General features: G+C 36.8%; 1 protein-coding gene across 4 annotated transcripts in view; it reads right to left on the bottom strand.

Annotated features, from left to right (window-relative positions):
* The window catches only part of UBR3 (ubiquitin protein ligase E3 component n-recognin 3), a 221,850-nt gene that overhangs the window by 83,491 nt on the left and 117,127 nt on the right, over positions 1-21,232 (bottom strand). For 2 of the 4 annotated variants that reach the window (XM_047772845.1, XM_047772846.1), the window contains exons 22-25: positions 17,811-17,984; positions 17,597-17,629; positions 15,550-16,010; positions 7,544-7,632 (exon numbers count right to left, since the gene is read on the bottom strand). In XM_047772845.1, coding sequence (XP_047628801.1) covers positions 7,544-7,632; positions 15,550-16,010; positions 17,597-17,629; positions 17,811-17,984 — 757 coding nt within the window. The remainder of the gene's footprint in view (positions 1-7,543; positions 7,633-15,549; positions 16,011-17,596; positions 17,630-17,810; positions 17,985-21,232) is intronic. The other 2 variants (XM_047772847.1, XM_047772848.1) reach the window with 1 other exon arrangement.

Raw genomic sequence — 21,232 nt, 5'->3', positions numbered from 1 at the left:
TGAATATTTACATAAATTATTTGGAATTCTTCAGCATGGGAAATTTATTTTCCCTCATTTATTTATTTATTTTATACTTAGAGTTATAACCCAATACTACTCTATTTACTTTCTTGTTCAAAGTGGTTCAACTCTCAGTTGGCTCCTGAGTCCCTCCTACACAGTGCCCCACATCCCACCCACCAATGTGTTTTGTTTCCCAGAAAACAAATTTTCTAGAGCTGTGAGATGCTCCAAGCCATCTTGCATATTCTCTGTCCTAGTCCCAGAAGTCACCACTTCTCCAGGGAAATCTGGTTCCTTTTTAATTTTTTAACATAGTTTTGTAGAATTGTATTAAAACCAAGATCTGGGGCACTGGGTATGCTTGTTTCTACCAGATATTCATTACTTCTAGGCCCTCTCAGCTGACGCTGCAAGGAAAAATGTCTGTATACTAACTTTTTACGCAATAATGTATAATATTTTATTAAAGGACTTGCAAAGTACTGTATGTTATAAATTTATAATATTCTATATATGTTACAAGACTAGAAATCTTAGAAGAACAACCCATGCCCAAAGACAAAGGCAAAATAAGAAAGAAGCAATTACAGAATGCTTTCATTCTTACAACATAGATGGGAAATCTGGCAAAAAGATAAAAGCTATCTGACAAAGCAGAGGATTGGACTAAGAATAAATTGTATCTGCACTACTGCTAAGTAGTATCTCGGATGTGGGCCTTGTTTCATATGTTCATAATATTATAATATATAATGTCATTTGTAAATGAACAGAGTAATCAGAGGCCAGGAGACAGATGACTATGATTTTTATCTTGGGCAATATATGAAAATGGGATCTCAAGTAGGTTTGGGGGAACAAACAGATCTCTTTGGGAGGGAATAACTCTGTAAATAAAAGGAATATATAAATATGAATGGTCCAGAATCCCACTGGCATGGCCATAAAGAACATAAATAAAGCAAATGCTCATGAATCTATATTACCTCACCTGTTACCACTGCAGCATGCAAGAATCAGGACTAGCAGAGAGTGGAGCTCATTATCCTGATGGCTTCTGTGAATTGCCTCTGTTTGCTAGCAATCATGTCTCCCTGATCCCTCAATTGTTGTTCCTGTGCCCTGGCTAGTGCAAAAAAGGTCAAACCTTCCAAAAAGTAGTAAGATTTAGGACAGCGAGTCAATAACTTTGTAGACTAACGACATTAAAATTTATGATCTTGAACATAACTGGTCCTTAAGCATTGTTTATCAATTTTTATACTTAGCCTTGGTAAACAGTATCTCTTATTCTCCTTAGCAACTATTCCAAACTTCAGATGGCATTCTTTTCATTCAGCAGAACTCACTTTTTACTTAGCCCTGAAAACTGAAGCAACTGAGTGATGGCCTGAATTTCCCATTTCCCTTACCCCTAGTGGAACTTACCTCTATCTCCATCCACTCTTTCCTCCTTCCCTCTAGTCTTCTCAGGGGAGGAAGTGGACATTCTCTTACTCAAGACATACCATCTAACCGCCCCTGGATACTTTTCTCAGAAAACTTTTAGTTTTATCTCACTTGAAAATGAGAGGCAACAGATAAAAAACAACTTCTAAAAACAGTATTAACTAAGCTTTTTTTCTTAGTTCCTAGAGTTGCAAAAAATCAAAACTGTACATCAAACTGATTACATGACTTTCCCAAAAAAGGACTGTTCTCAAATGACTTCAGAATACAGAGCTTTTGACTATATACCCTTAGTGGAATTACCAAAAGACAAAATGATCTGTAACAATTTAAAAATATTTTAGCTTAATTCAATGATTTCATTGTTTAACATGATATCAAGGTTGATATTTTGAAGCTATTTTCTTTACTTTGAAGGAAAAAGTAATTTCCTTACAGATGACGTGTTATACTTGAGTAGGAGAATCTTCTCAATCCCAGGACATACATGCTGAAATACTCAGTAGTATCATGACAGCTACAACTTACTTCATTTAGTAAAGACAGAGAGTTAAGTGAAAGAGCAAATAAAGAAAAATATTAACTAAGTGAAGGTTATAATGATTCATGGGGATTCCTTTAACTTTGCTGTATGTTTGAAATTTTTCATAAGAACAAACAGCGTGTGTGAAATTAACTCATTTTTGTTTAAGAAAAGCATTTATATACATATACACTTAGAAAAAGATTTGTAAGGACAACCTAGGTTAGGAAATCTGGTAGTAAAAATATAATATTGTTTTCTTATTTTTAATTATATGTGTTTTCTAACTTTCCATAAGAAAAATGTAATACATTTGGAATAACAGAAATTTTAACTTTATACATTATAACAACAAATATTAGTAAGTTTCCAATTCAAGACTGCAGACTCAACATATGTTTCTGTCTCTCATTCCTTCTAAAAAGAACTACTGAAATAAAAGTAGAGAAACACATAAAGAAATATTCACATAAGAATACAGAAAAAAGATGGAATTGTGAAAAAAAGAATTTCACCAACCAACAAATAAGAGGTGTCAAAAAAACTGCCGAAAGATTAGAAGGAGATGTACTTACAATGAAAGAAAGTCATAAAACCTGCAACCACTTATGCATTATGATAAAGTTACAGAAAAAGAAGAATTGATCTGTCCATTAGTATGTCAACTCTGGGTTGAGAATAAGCCAGTGAGGCAGAAAACAGGAGTCCTAAGTATGAAATGAGTCTGAAAATGGAATAAGTAATTAAAAGTCTACATACAGAACTTTACTACTCAGCACCCCAAATCCTTCCCCAACTTTGACTGATGGAGCACTCACATAACTTGGCATTTACCTCATGAAGAAAAAAAAGACGGTTTCTTCAAATGAACTGAACAAGTTTCTTGGAGAGCACTGGGATATCTAATTAAGTGTTAACATCTGGGGGCCCATATAGGGCAACCTGCAGTCCTCCCACCCAAGTTTAAGTCTGACAGCTGACATTCCTCATGCATACGCACGCTAAAGAGAATTATTAGGATCAAACCTATTTACACCTCAGTAGGACAAGCTCAAATTAACTACCCAGACCATCTTTCCGGGAGAATCAAAGATTATCAGCCATGAAGAAAACTAACAACATGAAAGACAGACCAACTTAAATTTCTAAGTAATTGAGAAGAATAAAGGATAATTGAAAAAGAGAAAGAGAGACCTCTAACACATTCAAAAAGATTTGAAAAACTATTCTATAGGCAAAGATGAAGACACTGAAGAAAAGAAATCTCTAAGCATGTAAAATAAAAACAAAACATGATATAAAAAAGACATAAAAAATTAAAAGAATCCAGACAAAACTTTCCTTGAAAAAGACACATGCACTGGCATATTCATTGTAGCACTATTCACAACAGCCAAGACAGGGAAACAACCTAAATGTCCATCGACAGATGATTGGATTAAGAAGATGTGGTATATATATATATACAATGGAATACTAGTCAGCCATAAAAAGAACAAAATAATGAATGCCATTTGCAGCAACATGGATAGAACTGGAGACTCTCATACTAAGTGAAAGTAAGTCAGAAAGAGAAAGACAAATATTGTATGATTTCACTTATATCTGGAATCTAATATAGGGCACAAATGAACCTTTCCATAGAAAAGAAAATCATGTACATGGAGAATAGACTTGTGGTTGCAAAGGGGGGGTGGAGGGGAGTGGGATGGACTGGGAAATTTACAGTTAATATACGCAAACTATTGCCTTTCAATGATAAGTAATGAGATCCTTCTGTAGAGCAATGGGAACTATATCTAGTCACTTGCGATGGAGCATGATGGAGGATAATGTGAGAAAAAAGAACATACATGTGTATGTGTGACTGGGTCACCTTGCTGTACAACAGAAAATTGACAGAACACTGTAAACCAGCTATAATGGAAAAAATAAAAATCATTATAAATACAAAAAAAAAAAAAAGATTAAAAGATTAACCCAAGAGGAGATTCCACCATGGCTCAGTGGTAACAAACCTGACTAGTGTCCATGAGGATGTGGGTTCAATCCCTGGCCTCGCTCAGTGGGTTAAAGATCCAACATTGCTATGAGTTGTGGTGTAGGTTGCAGACATGGCTCAGATCCCACATTGCTGTGGCTGTGGTATAGGCCAGCAGCTACAGCTCTGATTCTTCCTGAGAACTTCCATATGCCATGGGTGTGGCCCTAAATAAGACAAAAAAAAAGAAATCAACCCAAGAAATCCAATATCCAAGTAGTAAGAGTGCCACCAAGAGAGAATAAAGAAAATATAAAGAGAAAAGTATTGTAATAGTTCCCTATTGCTATTTAACAAATTATACCAAAATGGCTTAAAACAACATTTATTATCTCACGGAGTTTCTGAGGGTCAGGAATCTGGGAGCAGCTTAGCTGGATGGTTCTGATTCAGAATCTCCCACAAGACTGTGATCAAACTAATTGCTGGGTAGTACTCATGTGAAAACTTGACAGGGCTGGGAGTTTCACACCCAAGCTCATTCACGTGACTGCTGGCCAGGGGCCTCAGCTGCTAACAACACAGGCCTCTCCATAGGGCTGCTCACAAGCTGGCAGCTGGCTTTCCCCAAAACGAGGAATCCAAGAGAGAGAAAAAACAGCATCTTTCATAACCTAATCTCAGAAATGGCATACTATCACTGCTGCCATAGTCCAGTGATCAAGCATAACAATTCTGGCACAATGTCAGAGAAGAACACACAGGGCATAATAACCAGCAGGTGTGGATCACTGGGGGTCATCTTAGAAGATAGCTATACTAGTTATGAAGGAAATCATAGGAACATTTTTTTCTCGGAGCTTTAGATATATGAATCTTCAGACTGAAAAGGCCCATTAAGTACTAAGGAAAAGGAAAAAAAGATCCACCTAGATATGCCATAAAACTTCAGATCTCAAAACAATTATAAAAATGTCACGGGAGGAGTTCCCAGCGTGGCTCAGTGGTTAATGAATCCGACTAGGAACCATGAGGTTGCGGGTTTGATCTCTGCCCTTGCTCAGTGGGTTAACGATCCGGCGTTGCCGTGAGCTGTGGTGTAGGTCGCAGATGCGGCTCGGATCCCGAGTTGCTGTGGTTCTGGCGTAGGCTGGCAGCTACAGCTCCGATTCAACCCCTAGCCTGGGAACCTCCATATGCCGCGGGAGCGGCCCAAAAAATGGCAAAAAGACCAAAAAAAAAAAAAAGTCACAGGAAAGGGGAAAAAAATGCTCACATACGAAGGAATAAGAATCAAACTACCGCCATACTTCTTATTAAATGAATGGTAAAAGACAAGGAAGTACTGCTGTAACAGACATGACAATATGCATCAGTGGGTAATTCTACATTCATCCAAATGAACAATCAAGCATGAGAACAAACTAGAGTCCCATGCAGAAATATAAAGAATCAGCAAGTTTAGCTTCTAGCACAAACATTATTGAGACTATACTTGAGGCTGCAGTCCAATAAAACAAGACCCCCAAGAAGACCTTAGATAAAATGCAAGAAACCCCAGATCAGCCCTAAAAGAGGAAAATCCCAAGGTAATGGCTGTACAGCATTCCTACAGAGCAAGCAGACCAGACTGAAAGAGAATTCCATGCAAAGGACAGTATGATTGAGTGCGCAGAATAAAAGGGCTATCATAGAGGCATATTATTTAAGAAAAAAGACAGGTAGAAACTTTAGGAAAAACAAAAGACAATACAGCAAACTAATGGTCAAAATAGAAATGAGAAAAGACTGGTATGGTTTGACCAGTTGTGAGACTATAAGAAACAAGGCTATATACTAAATTAAATCTCTTTAAAGTGGACTAGGAGTCAGGCCACTGAATTCGGAAAAAAAAAAAAAAAAAAAGTAAATGAACATTATTTAGCCCTGTACCCAACAACATTCAAAAAGTCATCTTAACTGCTTTTCAACTTTTAGAATCAACCTTTGGATGGAAGACACAACTGTAACTGCAAAACAAAATGTTAGCCACCTTAATTTAAAAGAATACAACTAACTAATAAGAGGCAGGAGGTAGAGGAGTTCCTGCTGTGGCTCAGCAGTTTAAGGACCTGACACTGTCTCTGTAAGGATGGAGGTTCCACTCCTGGCCTGGCTCAGGGGGTTAAGGATCCAGCATTGCCACAGGTGTGGCATAGGTTGCAGATGCAACTCAGATCTGGTGTTGGAACTGCAGCTCCAGTTTGACACCTGGCCCAGGAACTTCCACATGGCACAGGTGCAGCCATAAAATTAAAAACAAACAAATAAAAAAACAAAAAAGGCAAGAGGTAGAAATGAGGAGAAGAAAAATGAAATATAGGGATGTTTATTAGTTCATTTTATATGAAGGGGTATGAAGAAAATGACTGTAGATAGAACAATAAATAGATATTATAATTATCTTTAATGTGTAAAAACCAAAAAAATATAATTATCAGTTTTGGGAAAGAAGGAAAAGAAGATAACATGGAGAAAGAGAAAGTATTGTCAGTGAACTAAATCCTCATCCTTCATATGAGAATGTCAACTGATACTATAAGCAGAATTTTGTATACTTTATATCAAAGTTATATCCTCATCATAAACTCTACTGTTAATTGTTTAGAACATGGTATGCTGAGTCTGGATTGACCCCCTTCCCCACACTTGTAAATGTTGGTTATGCGTGCTTATGTGCACATAAGTGCATGAGAATGTACATGCATGTTGGAATGCACATATGCATATATATTTTAACTAAAGGCATGACTTTAGTAAATTTTCTTTCAGTATTTTTTTCTAAAAGTAAACAAAAAAAGAAGGAAGGAAGGAAAGAGAAAGAAAGAAAGAAAGAAAGAAAGAAAGAAAGAAAGAAAGAAAGAAAGAAAGAAAGAAAGAAAGAAAGAAAGAAAGAAAGAAAGAAAGAAGGAAAGGAAAAGAAAGAAAGAGAAAGGAAAGGAAAAAAAGAAAAAAAAATCACTGAACTGTAAGAAGTAGTCATGGAAGGAGTACCCTGGTTAACTGAAGACTGAGATTAACTGAGATTTAATCTATTTCTCCAATGTTTGTAAAAGATTATTCATAGCAATCTACCATCATACAGGAAAATGGCATCCCCTCTCATTGTATAAATGCTAACGCTAATCCTAATGAAGGTGACAAGTGCACCTGATTTTAAGAAAAAGTGAAGGGGTAGCAGAAGGAAGATGACACTAAGAGTATCTGATAAGTATTTTCAGGATCTTAGAATAATTTCACAGAAAAAAATCAAAGTAAGTAAATGCATATTGGTGAAGCTAACAGATCTAAAGTTCATAGAAGAGACCAACAGGAGAACACTGCATTGCTACCAACAGGAAAAACTTCTTAACTGCAGCTATTCAACAACAGAATGGAATATCTAAAATAAAAGTATGATCTTTCATCACTCTATGGTTTAAATAAAGGCCAGAAATTATCTATCTGTAATGTTTAAAAGTAGTGGATGATTAAACTAGATATACATAATCCCTAATGTAATAACTATAAGTATGAGAGTTCTAAACTAATAAATTTTGACTTACCAACATCCATTGCAGTTTCCATGAAGCTTTTCTGTCGTGAAGCAAACTCTGCAAGCAATTTCTGCTGCCTCTCTCTAGCCTTTTGTCGCCTAGATCAAATGGAAATAAAGTGATAAATACCAGACATGCTAAAGACTCATCTACTATCTTTAAGGAGTATATAAATGTATGAAAAGCCCCTGACAGTTACAAAAAAACAATTTTCTATATTATGTATTAAATTTCATGTAAAATTTCAAGGATTCTGCTCTTGCTTTAAAATGGTTTGAAAATCACCGGGCTTAAAGAGGTAAAAGTAAAAGATTTACTTTAAAATGTGAAATAATAATTAAAGTAGATAGAAAATTTCGATGTCCAGCAATACAATTCCCTAAATATACGTCAGTTCATAGCTATAACAAGAAGTGTTTTAGCAAGAAACTCACAAGTTAACCCCAGGCACAAATAATAGCATACTGGTTGCTAGAAGAAACTTTATATTAAATAAGCTGTGAACAAAGTTTAAAAGATAATAGATTTACTGTTATCTTAAAAATAGGTCTCTCCTGAAAGACAATTTGCAAAAAGCCAAGAGGGTTCCCAGTTTGCACTAGGAGGTAATTCAAGTTTGGTTTATTTTGTTTGAAGTAAAAGAGCATGAAAGAGTCTCAAATACAACATAAAGAATAAAACTATATTAAGCATAAATACGCCTATGGATAAGTTCACTTTATTCTATTTATTAATTATCCCTTATCTACTTCCAAAGAGTACTTTAATTTGTGGCTAATTGCAAAAAAAAAAAAAAATGGCTATAACATAAGAAGAAGAAAATAAAAGTGAACTAATAAAAAAAGGAGATAGGCTTCCTTAGGTTTAGAGATGTTAATAATACTAATAAGCAAAAAATTCTATCCTCATCAAGGTAAGGTTAATATTGTAATTTAAAATGAAAGAGGGAGTTCCTGTTACGGTGCAGTGGAAACGAAGCCAACTAGGAACCATGAGTTAAAATATAATATGTGGGAGTTCCCATCGTGGCTCAGTGGTTAATGAATCCAACTAGGATCCGTGAGGTTGCGGGTTGGATCCCGGCCTCGCTCAGTGGGTTAAGGATCCGGCGTTGGCATGAGCAGTGGTGTAGGTCACAGATGCAGCCTGGATCTGGCATTGCTGTGGGTGTTGCACAGGCCGGCCGCTGTAGCTCCAATTCGACCCCTAGCCTGGGAACCTCCATATGCCATGGGAGCAGCCCTAGAAAAGACAAATAATAATAATAATAATAATAATTTGAGATTCACCTAAGAAAATTCACTTCATTATGTATTTTATTTACAACTCTTATTTCTAATACTGTTTTTAAGCCAAAATATCATTATTCAGGTTGATCATTCACCTTATTCATCAAACTTAACTCCCAATGATGTAGGCCATTTTCAAAAAGTTAAAAATGACTCCTGTCCTCTCTATCCTTCCTGAATATGGAAGGTGGTACAGCGGCCTAGGACTGGGTAACAAGACCCAACAGCCTGGCATAGGAGAGCATTCATGTAGGGAAAAGTTACAAGAAACAGGTTACATACAAGAGAACTAATCAGTAAGTAATACATATTAAGGATTTATAGAAGCCAGGTTTCTCACTACAGGAGGAGAGAGTTACAATTATGAAAAGAGAGAAAACAAGAATAAATGCTATGATGTTGGATTAGAATTGGAATTATCAGATTGAACTCATAGTCACAGTTGTTGTGTGTGTGTGGTTTTGTTTGTCTGTTTTTGTTTTTTTGGCTGCCCCACAGCACATGTAGTTTCCAGGCCAGTGGATCCAATTGCACCACAATGGAAATTCCATAGTCACAATGTTTAATACCTCTCTCTCCCCTCTCTCCAGCCCCCCTCCCTCTCTCTCTCCCTCTTGTCCCCCCTCCCCCATCTCTCTCTCTCTCACACACACAAACACACACACACACACACACACACACACACACACACGTGCCTGAGAAACTCTACCCACTAAAAAGGTCTATGACTATCTATATATACTTCATTAGAAATGAGCACATGAATTGTGGTTTCCAAAAATCATTCTCTACTAAAAGTAACCAAGACTCTGGAAAAAATGGCTAATACCAAACACAAGATGAACCTAGGCTCCCTTCTTGACTCAGAAAATATGAAAATACTCAAAGAACGGTGGGGATAAAACAAAGGGACACAGAAACATGCTTGAAGGGACTCCCACTAGTCAAATCTAGAATAATTTGAGCATCAAAATGATTAACAAGTAGTTCCCATCATGGCTCAAGGGAAAGGATTCTGATTAGTAACCATAAGGACGCAGGTTCAATCCCTGGCCACACTCAGTGGGTTAAGGACATGGCGTTGCAATGAGCTGTGGCATAGGCCATACACAAGGCTCACATCTGTTGTTGCTGTGGCTGTGGAGCAGGCCAGCAGCTATAGCTCTGACTTGACCCCTAGCCTGGGAACTTTCATATGCCGCAAGTGCAGCCCTAAAAAACAAACAAACAAAAAAAAAGCAAAAAACAAACAAACAAACAAAAAAAGATTTATAAGCATATGAAGTTACAGTTATAAACCACAAAACGAAATAGTAATCCACAACTCCAAACTGATTATGAATAAATTGAACATTGATGACAAAAAGGATACTGCAGCATTTCAAAGTATCTCTCCACAAATCATAAACAGGGAAAAGGGAGGAAAGTTACAAAGGGTAATTTGACTTGAATTGAAGAAGTCTTAGGGACACTCCCTTGATCAAGTGATCAAAGTTAATCATTAGAAATGAAAAAATTAAAAGCATATGACACCTGATGGGCGGTACTCAAAACAGTAATACATTCTTGATAAATATCTCAAAGATGTATAACCAGAATCTAAACCTAATGGGAACCAGACAAGCCCAACTTGAAGGGTCATTCCACAGTGTTTACTGCCCTGTAATCTTCAAAAGTGCCAAGGTCAAGAAAATAAAGGAAATATTGAGAAAACTATTCCACACTGAAGGAGACCAAACAGACATGACAATTAAATGCAATGAGTGATTCTGGACTGGATCTTTTTGCTCTAAAAAACATTATCGTAACAACTGTCAGAACTTGGGATCTCAGGATTTTATCATACTATGTAAAATGTTAATTTCCTTATTTTGAAAGGCACATTGTGATTATGTAAGAAAATGCCTTTATTTCTAGAAAATACACACTAAAATATTCCAGGATAAAGGAACTTACTCTGAAATGATCCACAGAATTCTTTGTATTAGCCTTCAAACACTTGTGTAAGTTTGAGATTTCTTCAAAATAAAAAGGCTTTAAAAATTAAATCCATCCTCGAAGGAAAAAACTTTGCCATCAAGGAAGAAATGGAAATAAAAATGTGCTAGACTATTCACAACAGCCAGGACATGGAAACAACCCAAATGTCCATCGACAGAGGATTGGATTCGGAAGAGGTGGTATATATACACAATGGAATACTACTCAGCCATAAAAAAGAATGACATAATGTCATTTGCAGCAACATGGATTGAGCTAGAGAATCTCATACTGAGTGAAATGAGCCAGAAAGACAAAGACAAATACCATATGATATCACTTATAACTGGAATCTAATATCCAGCACAAATGAACATCTCCTCAGAAAAGAAAATCATGGACTTGGAGAAGAGACTTGTGGCTGCCTGATGGGAGGGGGAGGGAGTGGGAGGGATAGGGATCTTGGGCTTATCAGACACAACTTAGAATAGATTTACAAGGAGATCCTGCTGAGTAGCATTGAGAACTTTGTCTAGATACTCATGTTGCAACAGAACAAAGGGTGGGGGAAAAATGTAATGTATACATGTAAGGATAACTTGATCCCCTTGCTGTACAGTGGGAAAATAAATAAATAAATAAAAATAAAAATAATACATCCCCCCCCCAAAAAAAAATGTGCTAGAGATGCTAAATGACCTATGAGACACAGGAGATCTCCAAAAAATGTCTAAATAATAATAGCACTGATAGAATATGTGTTTGGTCTCCTATACTTTGTAATCTTATAAGTTTCAGTATGTTTCTTTAATTAAAATAGTAAGTTACAGAGTTCCCATCATGGCTCAGCACTAACGAATCTGACTAGTAACCATGAGGATACAAGTTCGATCCCTGGCCTCGCTCATTGGGTTAAGGATCTGGTGTTGCTGTGAGCTGTGGTGTAGGTCACAGATACAGCTTGGATCTGGTGTTGCTGTGGCTGTGGTGTAGGCAGGCACTATAGCTCTGATCCAACCCCTAGCCTGGGAATCTCCATAGGTTGCAAGTGGGGCCCTTATAAGACCAAAAAAGAAAACACCACCAAAAAAACCCCAGTGAGTTATGCACTCAATAGCTCACCTTTAAATATGTCCATGTAGGAGTTCCCATTGTGGCTCAGTGGAAACAAATCTGACTAGCATCCATGAAGATGCAGGTTCAATCCCTGGCCTCACTCAGCGGGTTAAGGATCTGGTGTTGCCATGAGCTATGGTGTAGGTCGCAGATGCAGCTCGGATCTGGTGTTGCTGTGGCTGTGGCATAGGCCAGAAGCTACAGCTCCGATTTGACCCCTAGCCTGGGAACCTCCATATGTTGCAAGTGCAGCCCTAAAAAGAAAAAAAAAATGAAATAAATGTCCATGTACATTTAGAATACACACCCATAAAATATTTCAAATAACAAATCTAAATATCAGACTAAGCAAACCTCAAATATAATTAATTGGCACTAGTATTAAAATTCATTTGTATTCTGGAATTAAGTAAACTCAGATAATTGTTACTTTTTTTTTTTTGGTCTTTTTAGGGCCACACCTATAGCATATGGAAATTCGCAAGTGAAGCACTGAATCAGAGCCCTAGCCACCAGCCACAGCCACACCAAAGCCGAGCCACATCCACAACCTACCCTGCAGCTTGCAACAACACCAGATCCTTAACCCACCAAGCGAGATCAGGGATCAAGCCCACATTCTCATGGATACTAGTCGGGTTCTTAACCCTCTGAGTCACAATGGGAACTCCATAGCTGTCACACCTTGATTTTGGTGTTGTGATACTCTGGGCAGAAAACCCAATCAACAATGTGACTTCAACAAAAACAATGTGCAAATAAATGGGTGCTATTTAAATTGCTTTTTGGTGAGGGGGGCTGTACTGGTGGCATGTGGAAGTTCCCAGGCCAGGAATCAAATCCATGCCACAGCAGCAACAATGCAAGATCCTTAACCCACTGTGCCACAAGAAAACTCCTTACACTGCTTTTAAAAAATGAATTTCACCAAAAGTTTTCTATGATTTCCAGAAAAGGAATGTCACTGTTATTTTTCCCTTGTGAATGTTTTCTTTTTTTTTTTTTTTAATGGTCACACCCACTGCCTGTGGACGTTCCCAGCCCAGGGACTGAATCCAAGCTGCAGCTGTGGCATAAGTCACAGATGCAGCACTGCTGGATACTTTAACCCACTGCACTGGACCAGGGATTGAAACTGTGACTTCACAGTGAACCAAGCCACTGCAGTTGGATTTTTAACCCACTATGGCACAGTGGGAACTCCAGTTTTTTTCTTAGGTTATTCCTTTCTAAAATCAGGCATAAATGTGAATAAACCTTAACAAAAAAACAGATTCACACAACTCAGGAATTTTCCATTATGACCTCAGGGGTAGAGTCACTGAGGTTGCATATTATTATATCCTTCTAAGATTTTCTACCTGTATTCTGTTTTCTATGGAGTTTACTATGACAGTGATGCCAAATTTGTCTACAGGTGGGTATTTGGGACTAGATCATCATTAAGTGTTTATGAACTGTTCTGCCTTTATAGCAAAACTTAATCCAAAACCCAAAATAAACTGAGAAACAATGTGAGAAGCAAAGTGAGATTCAAACAGATTCATTTAATACTTAGCTGTCTGCTTAGAACTAGTTTCAAGTCCTTCTCGGTATTATCACCACTCAAAGGAAACAAAGCTTGGGAGTTCCCATCGTGGCCCAGTGGTTAACAAATCCGACTAGGAACCATGAGGTTGCCGGTTCCATCCCTGGCCTTGCTCAGTGGGTTAAGGATCCGGCGTTGCCATGTTCTGTGATGTAGGTCGCAGATGTGGCTCAGATCCTGCGTTGCTGTGGCTGTGGTGTAGGTCGACAGCTACAGCTCCGATTCGACCCCTAGCCTCGGAAGCTCCATATGCCGAGGGATCGGCCCTGGAAAAAGGCAAAAAGACACACACACACACACAAAAGGAAACAAAGCTCATTACAAAAAAAAAAAAAAACTTCAAAAATTTCTAGGATATTATTTATTACAACAGCATTACAGCCTTTGTAAAAACAGCATCTGAACTATGTCCTCGTCTATTATGAGTGATAATATCCTTTTTTTTAAAAAAAAAAGACATTATTTTATAGCCAAAATGAAAGATGACCAGTTTAAAGGAAGTTTACAAAAATAAAAATTTTATCCTGTTTTTCATCTTACAATTTTATCTGGATCTATTAAATTCTAGGCAGCTACTAACTCAAAATTAATGAACTTTCATCTAAATTATATAATTACTCCTATTCATAAAGTACTATGAGAAATAGGAACTCTCCTAAATTCTTAACGTATTAAAGCCTTTTGTGTACACTTCTATTATAAATTATCTATAACAAAATTATGTCAGAAATGATGTATAACTATATATGACTAAATCTGCTCCAGATACAGTTACCAAGGATGACTCCTAACTATCCAATCAAGTGGGACTCACAATCAAAATGAACTTTTGCTTCATTTTAACAATCTTTTTTCTTTTAGGTCCGCATCTGTGGCATATGGAAGTTCCCAGGCTGGGGTCAAATAGAGCTGTAGCTGCCGGCCTATGCCACAGCCACAGCAACACTAGATCCAAGATGTGCCTGTGACCTACACCACAGCTCATGGAAATACCAGATCCTTAAGCCACTGAGTGAGGCCAGAGATTAAGCCCACATCCTCATGATACCAGTCAGGTTCGTTAAAACTAAGCCACAAGGGAACTCCAGCATTTAACAATCTTGATATGTTTCTTCCTATCTGAACCTCCTCCTCTAATGTCTCTCTTAAGCCACTCTCTGCAGTTTTCCTCCTATCCTCTAGCAATCTGAGTCACCTTTGTAGGTACCCCTTCCCCAGTCATTCCCTTTAATGTTTTTACCTTCAGTTTTATATTGTTCCCATCTTCTTACTGTACATACGCTTCTATATACAAGACTTTATTAACTATGTGCCAAAATCTGTAGCTTCAACTGGGAATTCTCACCTAAGCCTCTAACCCTCTTTCTAACTAGACATCTTCACCTGTATAACTTCCTTAAAGTCAGTAATGTACACAACTGAGCATATCAATTTTGCTTCTAAGCCTGAGCCTCCTCCTAGTCTCCTTTATCCTGATACACAGGAACACCGTCCAAAAATAAATAAATAAAAAGGTTTTATAAATGTTTTGATTTTACAACAAATTAAAAGCAACCTAAAATTCCAAAAGCTAGAACCATAAGTATGTTTTAAAATACTACTTGCTTAATGATTTGTGATCATATACTGTAAGGATTGGAAAGGACCAAAAGAAACTAAAACAATCAAATTTTTGAGAAACTTTAAATTTTCTATTCTCATTTAGAGTTGAATTAATAATAGTTTTTGAAAATAGTAGGAGAATTATTAGATTCCCCACACTAATAATAGAAATAGCAATTTTCCCAAAGAGGCCTACAAACTTAGGGTTGTAATTTCATGTTGGGATCAGAAACTCTTGTCTTCATAGCCCATCTAACTCTACTGCACAAGCAATGACTATCTTTGGTCTCATGTATCTTGCAAATTAATCAGCTATGATTAGAGCTGTAATAATTCAAGTGATTAGTCTCAGATCGCCACACGGTGGAGGGGTGGGGAGGGAGATAAAAAACCTTCAACTGTACCATACATAAGTTTAAAGCATTACAGATAAAAATTACCTTTCTTCTTTGTCCAGTGTTTTCTTCTCTGCTGCAGTGATTTTTTTGGGTGGCACAGGAGGGGTTACTTTTCTACATATCTCTTCAATGATGCGTTTGTTCATTCTGCTTTGCAATGCAGCTTTTAGTAAAATTCTTTCTACTGCAGTTATACCATCTCCATGACTATATTTAGGAATTTCTGGTTGGATTAAAACTTCTATGTCATCCAGCCAAGGAGGGTAGTAGGAGTTTTGTTTTCCTGAGAGTTTGTGGTGAAGTTTAATTAACAAAGACAATATGCTTTCTTTAATTTCCAGAATGGCTGTAGTTAACTGTGGACCTGAACCAGGAGCAGACCATTTACTTGAAGTTTTAGGACGAACCACCTGATTTGCTTCATTGTTATTGCGATTGATGATCTCCTGAAACTTCTTTCTACGTTCTGCCACTAAGCTGAAAACTTGAGCTGTACCAGAATTCTACCATTCAAAAGTGAAAGAAAAATCAAAAGAAGTTACTCAATGTCAACTTCAAAAACATACTAGTACTATATTTTTGAAAGAGAATGTTCAAATTTTCATCTACAGATTTAACAGATGTGCTCTTTAAGTAAATCTGTCTCTTCACTTTTCTCAAGTATACTTAGTCCCACTCAATCTGGAAACAACAATGAGGAGAAAGGTGATTGTCCACAGTAATACCTCTTTTGCAATCTCCAAGGAAAATAAACAAAGCTTGAGTAATATCCACAGCCATATTAAAGAGGAATCATAAACTAACTTCATCAGCCTACAGGAATAAAGCTATTCTAGCCAATATTCATCAAAAATACTATACTCTTCACTAATTTCTACAAGATCATTATATCTTCTGCTTAAGAAAACTATAAATTACTTTTTTCCAAAGTAATGAATCAGAACTGCTAATTAATTTCATTTTTAGGGCATTTCCAAAGTTGAAAATTACTTCTAATATAAATGCTTAAAGTTATTACTAAAATGAAATATAAAGATGAAAAATCAAATTGACCTGTTTCATATTTAAATATCATTATAATTTGTTATTTGAACAGATCTTTTGTAACTATTTTTCTCAATAATTTACCTTCTAAATAGCCTTATTGCAAAAGTAGTAAAACTGCATTAGGGCTCTTAGAAATCATCTTTTAATGAAATCCATTAAACTGACCTGTATCTTAATTAATTTTTTAAGCAAGAATAGAAAGGATACTGCAATATCAGTTGAGCTTTTATGAGCTAAATTGTAATATACATTATGTTTTTAACATTTAAGCTGTTTTTCAAAGTACTCTCTACCAGCATTAGAGGCAAAAGTTGTCTCTTTTAGATTCCAATATTTTAATCAGAATTCTTCTTGGTCTTCATAGCAAAAACATATTGCTAAAGTCAAAGAAAGCTACTACAAATTGACTCTACTACAAGAAATGTCTAATTCAAAGTTCTTTACTCACAAAAATCTAAATTGTAGAGATTACACGTATTTAAGTTTAGATACTTGCCATGACATTTCAAGAATTTTCATTTCAGCTTTTTATACATTAATTAAGCTACATGCAATGAGAGGGCTGATTTTTAAAATAAGTCCAAATACACACTATATGGAGTTTTCAGATTTCTGTGGACTTATTTTATCAAACTTAACTGCCATAGAAGCAAAAACAAAAAAAGTGAATGGACATGCCACCAGCAATTAAAGACTAAATTTATTTTGATTTAGGCAACAGTCGTTCATTTTTAAGATGTTAGTAACAATGCTAAATGTAAACAGACCAAAGTGTGCCACTTATAACTGGTGCAAAATACTAACACTACTATGAAAAACCCACTATTAAGTATACAGTATTATTTTCCACATTCAATAATATGAATTTTCTTAAAAATTAAGCCTAAATTACTACATTTAAAAAACACACACATGTTAAAGAAACTTTTTTAATCTACCATATTAATTAAACACACACATATACACACAAATACTTCAATGTCTGTCCTCATTTCCAGTTAAAGCCATATTGCTAGTTAATGTAAATATCATGTACATCTACCTCTCTTTGAAGAACTCTGGGCCTTCGTGAACTCTGGTAGATTAAAGGAAAAAGGTGAGTGAGGCAGAAGTTGCTTAGATATATCAGAGGCAATAAAAGACAATTTAAATTTATCTACAACCACATTTATTTTTCTATTGAATATGATGGTATATCTAAATGATACATCCCAACATAACAAAGTCTTTTCTTTTTTTATTTCTTTTACACTTACTTGTAAAGAACCCAAGCTATCAGAGCTGGTACTTGCAGGTGAGTCTCTCTTCACTTCGGGAGCAGTCTCTGGAACTCTTACTCTAACATAGTTTATGAAGTGTCGCATGTTCGATACTAAGTTACTACCAGGAAACCAACTGTCATGACAACGTTCTGGTCCACATACTGATGCCTAAAACATAAACATGATGAATATCAAACCTTGCCAATCATGGCCAAGGTACAATGAAGATGTAAAAAGCCCAAATAATAGTCCACCATGGTGCTGGGAAAACTGGACAGCTGCATGTAAATCAATGAAACTAGAACACACCCTCATACCATGCACAAAAAAAAACCCGTCAAGGAGTTCCCGTCGTGGTGCAGTGGTTAACGAATCCAACTAGGAACCATGAGGTTGCGGGTTCAGTCCCTGCCCTTGCTCAGTGGGTTAAAGATCCGGCATTGCCGTGAGCTGTGGTGTAGGTCGCAGACACGGCTCGGATCCCGAGTTGCTGTGGCTCTGGCGTAGGCTGGTGGCTACAGCTCCGATTCAACCCCTAGCCTGGGAACCTCCATATGCCGCGGGAGCGGCCCAAGAAATGGCAAAAAGACAAAAAAAAAAGAAAAGAAAAGAAAACTCCTAGGAGAGAACATAAGCAAAAACATTCTCTGATTCTCTGACATAAACCATATAAATGTTTTCTTAGTTCAGTCTCCCAAGGCAACAGAAATAAAAACAAATATAAGTAAATGGGACCTAATCAAACTTAAAAGCTTTTGCACAGCAAGAGCAACCATTAAAAAAACAAACAAACAAACAAAAAACAAAACAAAACAAAAACCCACAACCTACGGATAGGGAGAAAACAGCTGCAAACGTTGCAACCGACAAGGGCTTAGTCTCCAAAATGTACAAACAACTCATACAACTCAATAACAAAAAAGCAAACCCAATCAAAAAGTGGGCAGAAGACCTAAGTAGGAAATTTCTCCAAATCAGGTACATGGATGGCCAATAGGCACATGAAAAAATGCTCAACATCATTAATTATTAGAGAAATGCAAATCAAAACTACAATGAGGTACCACCTCACATCAGTCAGAATGGTCATCATTAAAAAATCTACAAAAAAAAAATCTACAAATAACAAATGCTGGAGAGGGTGCAAAGAAAAGGGAACCCTCCTACACTGTTGGTGGGAATGTAAACTGATACAATCACTATGGAGAACAGTATGGAGGTTCCTTAGAAAACTGAATACAGAACTACCACATAATCCTGCAATCCCATTTCTGGGTACATATCCAGACAAAATTATAATACAAAAAGATACACGCACCCACATGTTCATAGCAGCACTATTCACAATAGCCAAGACATGGAAACAACCCAAATGTCTACCAACGGATGGATTAAGAAGATGTGGTACATATATACAATGGAATACCACTCACCATAAGAAACAATGAAATAATGCCATTTGCAGGAACACAGATGCAACTAGAAATTCTATTACTAAGTGAAGTAAGTCAGAAAGAGAAAGACAAATCCATTTGATATCCCTTATATGCGGATCTAAAATTTGGCACAAATGAACCTATCTATACAACAGAAACAGACCCACAGACATAAGAGAACAGACTTGTGGTTGCCAAAGGGGAGTGGGGCAGGAGTGGGATGACTGGGAATTTGGGGTTAGTATATTTAGAATGGATAAGCAATGAGGTCCTACTGGATAGCACAGGGAACTATATTCAGTCTCTTGCGAAAGACCATGATAGAAGATAATATAAAAAAGGGAATATTATATATTTGTTTGACTGGGTCGCTTTGCTGAACAGCAGAAAATAGCACAACATTATAAATCAACTATACTTTAATAAAACTTAAAAAAAAATGAAAAAAAACTTCACTGCTTGTCATATTCCTAAATCCCTTATCATCTAATCCACAAATCACCAAGTGCTAATAGAGCCAAATGCAAATACAAAATTCAAAAACAAAATTTATTGAGACTAGTAAGGTTAAGTCCAATGGAAGTTAGCTAACCTTCTCCTGAAAAAAATACATTTTTCAATTTGGAACTATGTAGTAGAGAATATTATTCACCACTCACTAGGAATAAGTCCTAATACAGTCAAATAGTGCTAATTCAGACTAATTGTGGAGGAAAGTCTGAAAAATCAACCAAAAGTATGATTTAGTCTTAAAGGACTCTTAATGATCTTTTAACATCTATAAAAGAAGATACGTTGATTTAACTTAGAATACAAAGTACTGCCTAGTTTTTTTACTTCTTTGTTTTTGTTGCTGAGTTGTATTTTGCATTTTTGGAGGGAAAGGGTGAGGAAAATATTAATTTATAAAATCAATTTGTAGTAACAATTACTTTTATGGAAATGATACTTCAAAAGTCCTGAAACACATTAACAGCCTGTATTCTTAAGTACTTTGAACATTCTCCCTTATAACAATACTGACTCCATTAACTTCAAATCTTTTTTTTTTTTTTTTGTCTTTTTGCCATTTCTTGGGCCACTCCCGCGGCATATGGAGGTTTCCAGGCTAGGGGTCCAATCAGAGCCATAGCCACCGGCCTATGCCAGAGCCACAGCAACGCCAGATCCAAGCCATGTCTGCCACCTACACCACAGCTCACAGCAACACTGGATCCTTAACTCACTGAGCAAGGCCAGGGATCGAACCCACAACCTCATGGTTCCTAGTCGGATTCGTTAACACTGCGCCATGACGGGAACTCCTTCAAATCTTTATAGAAAGAATTTGCTACTCAAAAATAATCCATAATCAAATTAGAATTTCTAGACTGAAGATCTAACATAATTTTTTACTAGTACTCAGTGTTATTAGCATAACACCAAAAATGTATTAACCACTTTTTTTTAGATCTATATATTATGATTTCAAATTCATTAATTGTACAGAGTTTAATGTAACTTCTAAAAGAACACATGGGAGTTCCCATCGTGGCTCAGTGGTTAATGAGTCCCACTAGTATCCATGAGGACATGGGTTCGATCCCTGGCCTTGGTCAGTGGGTTAAGGATCCAGCATTGCCATGAGTTGTGGTGTAGGTTGCAGATGCAGTTCAGATCTGGCACTGCTGTGGCTGTGGTATAGGCCAGCAGCTACGGCTCCAATTCAACCCCTAGCCTGGGAACCTCTATGTGCTGCAGGTGTGGCCCTAACAAGACAAAAGATAAAAATAAAAAATAAAAAAATAGGAGTTACCGTCGTGGCCCAGTGGTTAATGAATCCGACTAAGAACCATGAGGTTGCGGGTTCAGTCCCTGGCCTTGCTCAGTGGGTTAACAATCCGGCGTTGCCGTGAGCTATGGTGTAGGTTGCAGACGTGGCTCGGATCCCAAGTTGCTGTGGCTCTGGCGTAGACCGGTGGCTATGGCTCTGATTAGACC

Source organism: Phacochoerus africanus, chromosome 3, assembly GCF_016906955.1.
Source record: "Phacochoerus africanus isolate WHEZ1 chromosome 3, ROS_Pafr_v1, whole genome shotgun sequence".
Lineage (NCBI taxonomy): Eukaryota > Metazoa > Chordata > Mammalia > Artiodactyla > Suidae > Phacochoerus > Phacochoerus africanus.
This window is presented reverse-complemented; position numbering and strand designations above follow the sequence as displayed.